The sequence below is a fragment of the Wickerhamomyces ciferrii genome, contig 00088 (genome assembly GCF_000313485.1).
Source record: "Wickerhamomyces ciferrii WGS project CAIF00000000 data, strain NRRL Y-1031 F-60-10, contig 00088, whole genome shotgun sequence".
NCBI classification, from domain to species: Eukaryota; Fungi; Ascomycota; class Saccharomycetes; order Phaffomycetales; family Wickerhamomycetaceae; genus Hansenula; species Hansenula ciferrii.
Genome location: NW_011887652.1, coordinates 170517 through 184736, shown reverse-complemented (window position 1 = coordinate 184736; position 14220 = coordinate 170517). Strand labels below are relative to the sequence as shown.

The 14220-nt window shown below is 29.8% G+C and overlaps 5 protein-coding genes across 5 annotated transcripts; 2 read left to right on the top strand and 3 right to left on the bottom strand.

The window, feature by feature from the left end:
• Positions 1-3924: 3924 nt before the first annotated feature.
• On the bottom strand, positions 3925-4793 carry RPS24B (40S ribosomal protein eS24; the record flags this gene model as incomplete). The annotated part of the gene is made up of 2 exons (XM_011276162.1): positions 3925-4329; positions 4791-4793. 2 exons carry the CDS (start codon positions 4791-4793, stop codon positions 3925-3927), a joined length of 408 nt encoding a protein of 135 aa, XP_011274464.1.
• A 650-nt stretch (positions 4794-5443) lies between these two features.
• On the bottom strand, positions 5444-7012 carry ALD5 (aldehyde dehydrogenase (NAD(P)(+)) ALD5; the record flags this gene model as incomplete). Its single annotated transcript, XM_011276161.1, has 1 exon — positions 5444-7012. The coding sequence occupies one exon, from the start codon at positions 7010-7012 to the stop codon at positions 5444-5446; it is 1569 nt and encodes a 522-aa protein (XP_011274463.1).
• A 3148-nt stretch (positions 7013-10160) lies between these two features.
• BN7_3311 (uncharacterized protein) lies at positions 10161-11009 on the top strand (the record flags this gene model as incomplete). Its single annotated transcript, XM_011276160.1, has 1 exon — positions 10161-11009. The coding sequence occupies one exon, from the start codon at positions 10161-10163 to the stop codon at positions 11007-11009; it is 849 nt and encodes a 282-aa protein (XP_011274462.1).
• Positions 11010-11068: 59 nt separating this feature from the next.
• Positions 11069-11485, top strand: BN7_3310 (uncharacterized protein; the record flags this gene model as incomplete). Its single annotated transcript, XM_011276159.1, has 1 exon — positions 11069-11485. One exon carries the CDS (start codon positions 11069-11071, stop codon positions 11483-11485), a length of 417 nt encoding a protein of 138 aa, XP_011274461.1.
• Positions 11486-11903: 418 nt separating this feature from the next.
• BN7_3309 (uncharacterized protein) lies at positions 11904-13472 on the bottom strand (the record flags this gene model as incomplete). The annotated part of the gene is made up of 1 exon (XM_011276158.1): positions 11904-13472. One exon carries the CDS (start codon positions 13470-13472, stop codon positions 11904-11906), a length of 1569 nt encoding a protein of 522 aa, XP_011274460.1.
• Between the last annotated feature and the right edge of the window lie 748 nt (positions 13473-14220).

Below are 14220 nucleotides of genomic sequence, written 5' to 3'. Positions count from 1 at the left end.
CTAAAAATTAATGTAACTATTGTGAAAAAAGGTAATTAAAATTACAACATATTGTTTAAGTATAATTGAAAACTCTCCCACGTCTATGGATTCAAAAAACAGAACATATTTAATTTATATTAGAAGTAAGTAGATTTTTATTTTTCGTTTTAAATTATTTTGAAATCGTTGGTTCTCGTCACACAGAAATAATTTACCTTATACAAACAAATCATGGTACCTACGCGCGTATAATTATAGAAGTATAATTTTTGATGAGAAGGACGTTTATTATATACTAGTGATCATCTAAACAGATATATCATCCATGTTTGATCATAGACAAGATATAATACTGTAAAAAAGTCAGTATAAATTTATATATTGTTGTTTGATTTAACAATAATTCAAGATGGTTATCAAAAAACTTAGTTCTTCAACTATAGTTTAATACTCATGATCTTGAAATGATAGCAATATCTTGGTGTCAATGCTATCTACTCAAAGAACCCACAAATTAAAGAAAACTTAAAACAAAACTTTGCCAGATCTTAATATGGATATGATATATATGAGCTTACAAAAAGCTGAAGATCACACTTATATATCAGTGACATCTCTACTACCAAATAGGTCTATGTGCCTATGTTTTACAGAAATTTTTTTCAACAACAACTGCAAGATATACCAGAAGGGAAAAAGTTAGTATTATAGACGTAAATTCAGGTGAATGAAAAATTAAAATTTTCAATTAAATTAGTGTTTGGTTATGTAATATACTATTAAAACCATGTAGCGAAATCAGGTCTTTACACATCATCTACTTTTAGATTATAGATAGCCGAATCATCATATCATCATGATATTAATATACAAGCGCCAGCTAGATACTAATTTTGTATATATAGATTAATTCACGATGATACAATTGAAAGTTGTAGAATTGATCAAAAGTTGCATACTATATATAAGACTACAATAATTGTAGATCTTGGAGTTGGGAAGAAAATGTTTATTCAAATCAATAATCTAATATTCAGATGATACAGAATGGTCAATTTAATGACAGTGAATCATACGTGAATAGATTAGTATTGATCAAGAAGTTCTGAAGTTAAATAAAGAGGTGTTCATCATTTGATAGTGTATCCTCAATTACTTCAATTAATTATAAGTCTTAGTGAGAGTTCCAGTAGAAGATTTCCACTCAACATACAACGATCCTGGGTTCAAACTTTTTCCCAAAGGGAGTATCAGAGCATGCCAATACAATTTAAAGTGATGACAAAAAATTCTAATAGTAATTGAATTCTAGATCAGTTTCATACTTAAATTTTAAAAGAGTGAATGAAATTTAGAAAATTGGTGGTTAATGGTTAGAAGCCCTGAAGAGAGGGGGGTTGAAACTTGAATTTCTCAATGGCTAATTTTATTGAACAAACATTATATAAGCATTGTGCGTGTGCTTAGTCATATAACTCTGTTTAAATGAGTATATAGTAGTATTAGTAGACAATAAACTTTGAAGTAATAATTTAATTTTATTTAATAAATTATTCTCTATCTATTACTATCATCATTATATACCCATCTATAGTATTGTATTTCAATGTTCAAAGTCTGGAACAAAAGTGCAAAATGGAGGAAAATAAAATACCACCAGAAGAAAATTGAAAAATATATTTTAATTGGTTATGTAAGCGTTAGATATCAACAATATGGCTAGAACGATCATCTATTTACCGCTCATAAAAACTTTACAATCAACTACATATAATTCCATAATTATTAGTGAGAAATTGAAAAACCATCTTAGAAATTGGCAACTTAAAATTGGAAAACAACTTTATCAATTGCTGTTTATTCATATGTTCAATATTCATGTTTACATATTAATCAGATCATGGTTTTCAGAATTGTGAAGTTTAAAGAAAAAAGAGGTGATTATATTTCATCAAATTATGAATGGTTTATTTATATAATCGATTCATGATTAATCATCATGATGTAATTATATATATTAAATGTGATTTTAGTTTTTATTCAAGATATTTCAAGTTATTTCTTAAAAGCTATAACATGACAAGAACAAGACTCTTTAACTAATTAAGATACTTATGTGAAGAGATGGATAAGTTAAATCAAATATAGATTGGTTATTATTTGTACTGCAATCATAAGGTTCATTATTTAAATCAATGAATTCAAAATTACAGTCTATTACTTGCATAACTGAAAACACTTCCATTTCAACCATCAATTCGATAATTTGAAACTCAATACTATCAACAGATCCATAAATACATGATTATGAACATGATCTATATTTGATTTAATTTATTTTGATGAATTCAAACATCTGGATTTGATTCTAAATCTGATGAATATAATTGATTATCATATAATGAAGAATTAGTTGTGGTGATTGTTATTATTTTTCAAGGTCAATGTATTGTATTTTCATATATAGTTAACGGCATGATGTTGAACAAAAGTGTATTGTTATATAGTTAATGAATTACTTTTTGTAATATTAGGATGACTTGGAAGCGATCAAATGTATAGACAAACAAACAAGTTAAATTTCATATACTAGCGCTACAGTATAAGTTCTTATGATATTTGCGAAAAAATTGTTTATTGAATCAATGTTTAAACTAATATTCAGATGATACAGAATGGCCAATTTAATGACAATGAATCATACATGAATAATTAGTATATCGATCATATTTAAAAGTATATCATATGATACAGCTTATATGGAAATCAAGTTTTTGGATTATTAAACTAATATTCACACGTTCAGTAGTACAATATCATGATATAACATTATATAGTTAAGTTAATGTTCTATCATATTTGAATAAATAACCAACTCACCACAGGAGGACTATGTGTCATTAACCTAAAAAAAGTATTCACAAACATTATAAAAGAACCATAAATACCAACATATTATACCAAAGGTGTCAAATTTTGAAGGCAAATTTTTGCTTTTATATATAATAATTTTGGAAAATGGTTCTCGACACACGTAAATTCTTATCAAACACCTACAAACTTCAAAGTAGTAACTACGTTAATTGATATCATAAAAATGTTTATATTATATACTGTTCATCTAATCAGATGTATCATCCATGTTTGATCATAGACAAGATATAATGCTGCAAAAGAGTCAGTATATTTTAATATGCTATAATGCTTCAATATTTCAACATATGGAGGATTAATTTAACTTAGTTCTTCAACTAGTTTAATACTCATATGATCTTTGAAAATTAAATAGATATAGCGATGTTTTCTTCAAATTTTCTTCACGGCCTTATGATTGATGAAAATAAATGATACGCAAATCAAACAAAGTTCACTTTCAACTGGGTCTTAACTTATTGCTTTGAAACATTAAATGAAGAATTTTTTTGGTTACCAACTTGATCATTTATTCTTTATCAGTTAAAAGATTTTCAAGAAAATTGTTACTCATCATAATTCAAATGTTCTCATCATCAATTTTTTTTGTGTTATTACAAAATTTGGGTTTATAATGAATAATTTCATGTTTGTGCTAAATATATCTGGAAGCAATTCAGGTAAAAAAATTGAAAATTTATATCATTTAAAATAAGTGCTTGATTATGTAATCTCTTATTAGAACAGAATATCAGTGAATTAATATATTATTAGCGAAATTTCAATATTTTTAGTATTTTATACTTTAAGAACACAGCACAAAAGATGAATTTCGAAGATGGGTTTAATGATCAAGATATTCATATCGTTAAATAAGATACATCAATTAAAATAAAAATTCATTGAATCCCACCATTAAAATTAAATAATAAACTAATTGTACACATTAAAAAACAAATCCTTTTTAAAAAAAATATATATATTTTTTTTGTTTATAGTTACTAAACACACACTAGATTAAAATTAAATCTAATCAGCGTTACGTTTAGCAGCATGTTTAGCAGCACGTTTACCAGTACCGAAAGTTTTCTTGTCTCTGTTTTTACGTTGTTTTCTTTGTTGTCTTGAAGCTTTTTCAACTTTATCAGCTAAACCGTATCTAACTAATCTGTAAGTTGGTTCAAATTTTTTAGCATCAGCAACAGAGTTGTAAACTAAACCGAAACCAGTTGATTTACCACCACCATATTGAGTTCTGAAACCGAAAACTGAAACAGCATCTTTATCAGCTTTGTAAGTAGCAGCTAATTTTTCTCTTAATTCATCTTTTGAAACATTAGCTCTGTTTGGATGTAAAACATCAACAACAAATTGTAATCTAGCTAATAAAGGGTTTGAAATAACTTTTCTAGTTCTGATAGTAATAGCGTCACTCTAAAAGAAAAAATCAATGTTAGTACTGGGTTCTATTAAATCATGGAAGAGAAGAGCAAAGGAAACTCCATGATAGCCCAAAACACGAAATTTATCTCTTTGATAAAATCGTTATAAATATATAGTGAAGAATTTAATGAAAAACTTCAAATTCACATAATAAAAATTTATCTAGAGCCTGAAATCAATATGAAAGAAGTAAATCAGATGTATGTCATTGTAATGCTAAAGTAGAACATTATTGTATCAAAGATCATATGAATGAAAATAGAATAATCATAAGAAAATCTTTATGATAAATCTTATCCTTATTATTCTATATTGAAAAAATTTCAATCCTTCATATAAAAAAATCTCTTTCAACAAAAAAAGAATCCCTTCAATAACAAATCATCATACTCTGTTACTCTTCCCTATTGATCTCATAGCTCTTCTCTTTCGATCATTCATCTATAACTTACCATTTTGATATGGATTTTCTGTGGTATGATAATTCTTCTATATTGGAAAGAGTTGAAAAGAATTGATTTTAATAAATTTCAATAAATCTTTGTCCCAGACTCCCAGTGTTTGTTCGAGTGAATGTTCGCGAATTTTGAAAAAAAAATTTGGAAAACTGAGATGTTTGGATGTTTTAGCGAATTTGAAGAAAACAGTCACAGAAATTTAAAAAGTATTATCGCGAAATTGTATTATGTGTCAAATGTGAAGTAGTTTGATATTTGATGGAGTAGGTGTTGATTTTTAACTATAGAGTTGATGTTGAGGTAATTATAGTCTTTAGGTAGTTGATGTCTGTGTGAGATGAGCGGCAAATGGAGTATTATATGATTATTAGGATTGGATTAGTGGAATAGTAGCTGTTATATAGCTGCACATGGTTTATAGTAGTTACTCCAGATCTTGACATGAGTTATTTGTGGATCAGTTATTTTAAGTATCAAGACTCAACATGTATTACAAGACCAAGTTTAATAATTCTACAATTTCCAACAAGATCAGTTAATTAATCCCAAAATCATAACACACGTCATTATAAAACACAAAACTATATAAAGAATATTTAATACATCATAGTTAAAAAACCAAGAGCTCTAATTATGCTTCAAGATTTTTAAACAGTTTTTTTATTAATAGCAATTCTAACACCTTTAACTTGAGTATAGTTATCTAAAGCATCAGCACCCATTTCTCTACCAATACCTGATTCACCATAACCACCAAATGGAACTTGTTGATGGAAATCATTATAAGTATTAATCCAAACAGTACCAGCTTTAATTCTGTTTGAAACATCAACAGCTTTATTTAAATCTTGAGTATGAATACCAGCAGCTAAACCATAACTAGAATCATTTGCTAATTTAACAGCTTCATCAACAGTGGAGAATTTTGAAACAGTAACAACTGGACCGAAAATTTCTTCTTTAACAATTCTTGAATCTTCTTTAACATCAGCAAAAATAGTTGGTCTGATGAAATAACCTTTTTGATTTAATCTTTCACCACCTGCAATTAAAGTAGCACCTTCAGCTTTACCAATATCAACATATTGTAAAATTTTATCAACTTGCATTTGTGAAGTTTGAGCACCTTGGAAAACACCTTCTTCAAATGGATTACCAATTTTTAATGATTCAGAAGCTTCTTTAAAAGCTTTTAAAACTTCATCATAAACACCATCTTGAACATAAATTCTTGAACCTGCACAACAAATTTCACCTGAATTAAAGAAAATACCAGTAATTAAACTTTGAACAGTTTGTTTAATATCAGCATCATTGAAAACAATATTTGGTGATTTACCACCTAATTCTAAAGTAACTTTTTTCAAATTTGATTCAGCAGCAGCTTTCATAATATGACGACCAGTAGCAGTTGAACCAGTAAATGCAACTTTTTTAATTTTTTGATGAGTAGCAATTCTTTCACCAACAATTTTACCAAAACCTGGAATAATATTAACAACACCAGCTGGGATACCAGCTTCTTGAACTAATTTAGAAACGTATAAAGCAGATAAAGGAGTAGCTTCAGCTGGTTTTAAAACAACAGTATTACCAGTAGCTAAAGCTGGACCAATTTTCCATGACCACATTAATAATGGGAAATTCCATGGAATAATTTGACCACAAACACCAATTGGTTCTCTTTTAGAATAATTGAAATGAGAATCACCAGTTTCAATAATACGACCATAAACTTTATCAGCCCAACCTGCACAAGATCTAATATATTTAGCAACTAAATTAACATCATATTTAGCACAGAATAATGATTTACCATTATCTAAAGATTCAATACCAGCTAAGATTTCAGAATCACGTTCAATTAAATCAGCTAATTTGTATAAAACTCTACCTCTAAATTCTGGATCAGCAGTTGACCAAGTTGAATCAAAAGCTTTTTGAGCAGCTTCAACGGCAATTTCAACATCATCTTCTCTTGCTTCATAAATGTGTAAGATTTCTTCTTCAGTTGATGGATTTATAACTTCAAAAGTTTTATGTTGTCTTGATGGAACGAATTTACCATCAATAAATAAACCAGTTGGTTGATCATAAGTTATACCATTTGGTAAATCAATTTTAACTGATAATGGAATTGTTGAATAATTTCTTGATGCTTTTAAAGATAACACAGAAATGTTTCTTAAAGCAGTTGTAGTTTGTAATCTAAACATTTTTGCTTATATTACTTGATATCAATCAGTTTCATACGTTCAATGGGATATCTGACATGGGAATTGAATTTAATTTATACTCATCATCATTCAAACGATTCAAATCTTTGGGTAAGTAATTTGGGTATATGTTTCTTAAGTCCACAAGTGGGGAAGTCTATTACTAGCATGGTAAGGCTAAAATTACCTAGTACATGTAATTCCAAGCGTATTAAAATCTTCTCAGTTGTTGTCCATTAAGTTTACGTATTTTTGCTTCTTATGTGAAACGGTTTAAAAATTTGTTAACTCCAGTCTCGAATTTTCCGTAATATAAAATCTGGACTTAGGGTATACGGAATCCTAGAAAGAACACGGTTATCAATACTAGAAGGAATTTTAAACAGTACGGCTGAGTCCTGACTCTTTTGCGAAGGTAGAAGTGTAGGACTGCGATGGGTTTTGGTTTATCCGTTGAGAGTAAAGAAGACAGTGTACATAAGTTACCAGTCAAAGCTTGATTATACCATGATCTCTACTGGATAAGGTTTCGAGAAGAGATAGCTCTAATCTCCAGACCTTCAAGAGATGCTAGCCTATTAACCCACACAAAAATCCATTAAAAACTCCAACGCAAAAACTCAAAAACTACGGATTAATAATTCTTGTCTTTAGGGGTATCTAGAAGAGGGGAAATCATGCATATGTTTCAACGGCTTCAATCAAATTGTAATCAGATTCCGAATTTTGGTAGAGGCGAAGAGTTTATGTTTATGTAATTATTTAGGCTCAGTTCTAAACACCAGTGGGGCGGTAGACAGGCGGTAGAGAGCTAGGCAGAGGGACCTTTAGAGGGATCTTTAGAGGGACCGATCATGGAGTTGAGTAGTTGAGTACAAGGTTGTGAATCGTGGTTAATATGCTCTATATGAGACAAAGTGGGTTACAAATGTTCATCTCAATAAACTCAATTGCTCTCAAGTCTCAATCCACATTGGTCTTGTACTATTTGTAATTGGCTCTAATCACTTAAATACATTGAGATCAAGTACTTTTGAAAATTGAATCGGCAATTTTGCGGCCAGCTATATACAGATACTCTACGTTTGACTTATAATAGCTTATAGCTTGTAACTTGTAAGTTATAACTTGAGCCTTTTTTTGATTCCAATTTCCCCCGCTCGAAACCAAGAGTTTTTTTATCTTCTCTAATTTACAAACGTAAACAGCTTTCAATTTACGGTTGCAATCAAATCAGAATAGTTTAAGATGCGTGTAATCTTAACACCGATCTTTCAACGTATCAACTAATAATCGATACCATGTTCTTAATATTTGTACTATAAAGAGGTATTTGTTCTTTAACTTCATGAGGTGAGCTCTCCTCCCAACGATGAGAACCCCAGTGCAAAAAAACGGATTTTCTGTGAAAATTTGTCAGAGTGAATGCTCTTTTCGTTATTCGTTGGGTTTGTGTACTAAAGCCGTACTTTGGTAAATACAAAATTTCTAAACTCCTGGTCTACAAACAAGTTTACAAGATTGATGTAAGTTCTTAAAGCCAGTACTGGAGAATACATCATGGGTTTAAAGAAGAGCGGCTGGAGCCTGATTGTTTATGCTCTAGCCTCTAACACAGAGAGCATATACGTACAACGTTAATTCTATAATTAAAGATCTAACCTTTACAAAAAAATCTATACTAGTAGACATCAATATTATATACACATTCAAACTTGGATAAGCTGGTAACACCATTCTCAATCCATATATCATTAATCATAACACAAAATTCACATGGATGTAAACATTTCTTGTCAAAAAAGATAGACAAACCTTTGAACTTCTTGGACACCTCTTCTAATTTTCCAGGGGTCAATTTCAAATGCTTAATTATGCTGAATATTACCGAGATCTCATAAACGTTTTGAAAATAATTCAGCCATACCAATTCACGTTGAATGTAATACTTCAAGTAGCATATACCCATATACCGTTCATAAATCAGCCGTTCCAAACTCCAGTGCTGAATCCAATGATTCTGTAAAACTAATTATCTTTTCCATCTAAAACGTTCAGCCTTTCACATTTCTAAAAAAGATTGATCAACTGTAATAACGTCTTTTCATTTCTCTATATCTATTCAAGAATACTAAAGCTTCCATTTCTAACTCAATTCAATTAGTATTTATCAATTACCTAGATAATAATCAAATAAACATACCTTTATAAACAAATTCTCCCTTTTCCAAAGCCTTATCAATATCTTGACTTTCAAGATCTTTGTTCTTCATGAATGCTGTATGTAATTTTGTTTTAAAATAATCATAACCTTGACTATATGGTTCAAATTTGTTAGTTATATGTGGCATTGGCAGCACCTTTGTATATTGGACTTACGGATAGTCTTTCCCAATATATAATAGCTTCTTATAAAGAGCTCGTACTCTTGGATCCATTGTGATAAGTTTCGATAAAATTGAATTGAGTTGAATTGTTGAAGTTGTCGACACAAAGTACGGGAAAAGATCAAATGTTATTAACGAAAATAGAGGTCGCGAATTTTAGATTTATTCTTCAAGACCAAATTCAACAACAACATTAATTCAATACTATTCAAATACAAGACTTATTTATACCAGATTGAGATTGACAGAAGAATGGATATGATTGGTATTGCTGCTATTCAATGGAAGTGAATTATGTGGCTTGATCTCGTTGAGTTCTTTATTTGAAGCAACGAGTAACCGCTGAAGAAGAAGAAGAAGTACAATTAACCGCTGATGTTATAGATGCTCAAGATTCACAGAGGTTGTAAAGAGTCTCATTTAATATTGGAATCTACCTTGAATATTAAATGCTTAACAGAATAACAGTCCAATAGTTTTATTATTTATTCGTTGTTTTGGTGATGGATTTGTGGTTGTTATTGTTACTTATCTTTTATATTTTGATTTTGTGATCATATTTACAAAAAAAAATTGAGATTTTGTTTAAACATATAAGAGATTCTTTAGGAATACCACCCTAGACATATGAAATAATCAAGAGAGTTTTATATTACACATCACCTTATTTTTGCTATTTTATCAAACAAACAGAAACACTAATATTTGCTTTATTCCTACAACAAAAACCCTTGATTCTTTATGATCCAAAACTTTACATTATGAGGCTTCCTTCTGAAATTCTTTTTATATTTGCTTATCATGCTGTTCCTGAAATCTTGGAATTTGATCTATTAAGATCTCCACCAAATAGAGATGATGAAGTTATATCAAAGAGTGTTGTTGAAGAGATATTACTGGTTGCAGAAATTCCAGAAGTAGAGTCAATCATTAACGAATGTGGTTTACGTTCAAAACTTAAATACCCACTAGATTATGGTCTTTATAGTGAATTTTTAATTAGAAGACTGCGAGGAAAGCTCCATTATCTCAACAAAACAGTGCCAACAAATTTTCATGAGTTTATGCTATGGTTAAGTTGTGACATAAGATCTGTTGTTTCTATTGATGGAAAACTTGAGTTGAAGTCTCCGATAAGTAGGAAATTGAGCACAATTGAAAAAAGTTATGCTATTTTGATGAAATCTAGATCAATTTTGATTACCATTGCTCCCAGGAAGGGTTTTAACTTGAATCCCAACAAAGAGATAAAGACCTTTTACATAACAGTTCCAAAATCTGCTTTAGTTTATGTCGATCCAGATGATATTTTCAACGAGGAACTCAATCTTGATGTACTAGAAAGTCTTTTATCTAATTTAAAATTATTGAATGCTGATCAATTTGGGCTTTCTTTCTTGAGTTACAATATCGAGGAAAGTCATTCATCAAATTCCAAAGATTACGAGGGCCTGAAATATGAGAATACGTTGGTATGTCGAGAACCCTACAAGGAATCTGATGGAACTTATAAAGGTTTTGATAATCGAGTTGAATTTCATTTGAAATTATTAAGAGAATATCACAAGAACCCAAGTAACGTCAAAGAGTCAAGAAACAAACAAATGTAAAATTAATCGATGTCAAAAAATCAAATTCCAGTGATATGAAGCGAAGAAAAGATCACAACATGCTTTACACTGAAGAATCAAGAGACATAAAGTTGGTCATTGAATTTCGAGATCCATACTATTTAAGCAGAAGATATAAAATTAAAAGTACAGTTAAATTAATCAAAATTACATTATGCTCACTCCCTGCTGATCGAATTGCACTCTTAAATGCTATGGTGCTCTTTAATGATGATTTCCAATATGATTTTACATTGATTGATATATTGAACGTTGAACTTAATGAATGGTTAGGTTTGAATTTACCTGAAGATTATTTTATTGGTAGAATGGATCAAATTAGAAAAACAAATATTGATAATGACATAGACTTTTATATTAAAAAATGGTTAAAACTCAAACACAAAACAATGTATCCTGTATCAAGGCATCGTTTGAGGGAAAAGTTACTTTCAAATGGATTTTACATTAAATGACTAGACCTGAGCAGCGGCTTATGGACTCACCAGATATACGTCAAGATTATGAACCAGTTACTTCATCTGAAAGCTTCAATTTCATCTTCAATAGAATCCAGCAATTAGCAGCTACATGAAATTATATTTATAACCAAAACCCGTTATGGTAATGCCAATTAAGAGTGTTAGTACACAATACATATTAATTAACCATATTATATATGGAAAAAAGAACATTGAAGATATAAGTGAACTACACTAATAATTGTATGAAGTCAATTTCAGTATTATTTCGCCGTCATTGTTTTATATATTTAGGTATAATTAGCAATATTTCCTTGTAGTCTCAAGTTTTATAGCAAATTGTTCGAGTATTATGTTCTATCAGAGAATAATATATAAGATGTAGAAACCTGTAACTGCTGGACATTTAGTTTTAAGTTTTAGTGAAAAACTGTCTACTCTCTTCGAACAAGGGTACAGTGACTTTAAAGTTTCTCTTTTGTCCATATTTTGAAACTAGTTGGGACCATTTTGAAGTTGGATGTGAATAAATTGAACTTAATGCAATTCCATGATTATAATATTTAGAATTTATTCTTTCCACTTTTCTACCAAATGTTGTATCATAAAAATGTTGATTTGGAAGATGAATTAATTCACAAAATGAACAATATGATGAATTAAAACCAAGTTGTAGCCCATTCAAATAATTTTGATAGATATGTTCCGGTGATAACTCAACAGTATCTGGTTTTGATTTATAAGTGTCATAATATCGTGAAGTTGATGACGAAGATGGAGAAAATTGAGATTTCAGTTGTTCAGCAAATTGCTTCCTGTGTTGTAATTTGTTTCTATATGCTTCATTTTCAACAATTTCACCTGATCCTTTAGGTAATTCCAACTTATAAAATAATTCACCAAAATTCCCCATATCAAAACGAATATTTCCTTTTTTGGGATTTGATGGTAATGGAGTTAATGATAAATGAAGAAGTTCATTAACTTTTATTCTTGATTTATCATCAAGAACTGTAATACTCAAGGCTTCTTCAACAAAAGAATAGTTAATAAGATTGAAATAAGAGTTGGCAATTTCATCCTCTGAAGTTGTGTCCATTCTTAAATGTTCAAATTTATAGGCAAGCTTTTGTTGCAAGAAGGCCATTTTTTGATTGTCATCTTTCAGCTCAAATTTGGCACGATCTTCTTCATTTGATTTCTCATTCTCAACTACTTGTAAAATTTTCATCAACTCAAGATTAACTAGCTTATCATCTTTAGTTATTGCAATAGATTGGATAGCTAAAAATAAATCGTGTAAATTATCCATGTATGGTGTTAAAACGTTCAATTCAAATGTTTCCACATGACGTGGTCTAAAGACTTTCCAATTAAACTCATCATAAAATAAAAATCTTAGATATTGGTCAATTTCACAAACAAATTTGGCAATTAAGTTGATAACGATCTTTTCAGGTATCACGGTATCAATTGGTAATTCTGTAGTTGTTTTTAGTTTATAGTCGCTAGTGCAAGTGATGATATGACCTAATTCTAATGTATCGAGATCGTTGATAATTATTAGCCATTTTTCCAAAGATTCAGAGTGTTCTGAAGGAGCAGGATTGAATATCAGACTTGTGATTAGTTGTTGCGCTGGAATGATGATTTTTTTGTAATTTGGTTTGAATGTTGTTAGATCTTGTGTAATATTGACTTGAGTTAATGTGTTGAAAATTTCGTTTCTAAGCTCATTGATATAGCTTCTACCGTTAAAAAAAGTATTATGAATCTTTGAGATATCAATCTTATATTTATAGCTTAACCTTTTCACTATATTCTTGCACTCTGTTTTAATCTTCTTTGTTGATAATTGTATAATGGTGCGAATCAAATGGATTGTTGCCAGCGTGTTATTCACAGGGATCTCATTGGAATCATTGTTGAGATCAGAGTAGCCATCCAAAGTGTCATGATTGTTGGAGTTATGAGAAACCATGGCTTTATCTATTGATTTAAATTCTGGAATGTCATTGGGGGTGAAGATTGAGATTTTGATCAAGTTATTCGCGGGTATAGTTTGAAGGATTTAATCATCTTCAACATTTGATAATCTGATCTCCACGCTTTAAGACTTACGACAGCCAGGAGGGCGCTTAGATCAAGGATTGTCAGGACAGGGAACATTCAATGGTATGATACGGTTCAACTTATCAAATACTTCAGAAATGTTGTCAATTGCTAGCCGCTATGGATAGTACGTAGTAGGTACTTCACGGATCATTTTTTCGGCTCGCTAAATTTTTTGTGCTCTGAACAGGACGTACCTAAAAGTCTCGAAATATTGTTAGAAGACACACCATATTAAAATTTAAAGATATGTCAAATATGTGTGATTAAAGTCGACCCATATAGGGAATTGGGATTATAAGAAGGCCACACAGTGTAGATATATTTTGATACAATCATCGCATACATCTACGCTGAATCTTTGGCATACTGAATTTTAAATGAAAACTTGTTTTTATGTATTAAATGAAAATTAAATTAGAATGTTTTTATTCTCAAAAGCTCACATGTAATTTCAAAACCCATGTAATAGAACTTGAATAATTGTTTAAATATTTATATGATGTAATTAGTTGATTATAACTGTTTAAGCCCTTATTCTTAAGATGAAGTTGACAACAACTGCAACTAATAAGAAGAAACATAACATAGTTGGACCAAATCTATCATCATATGGA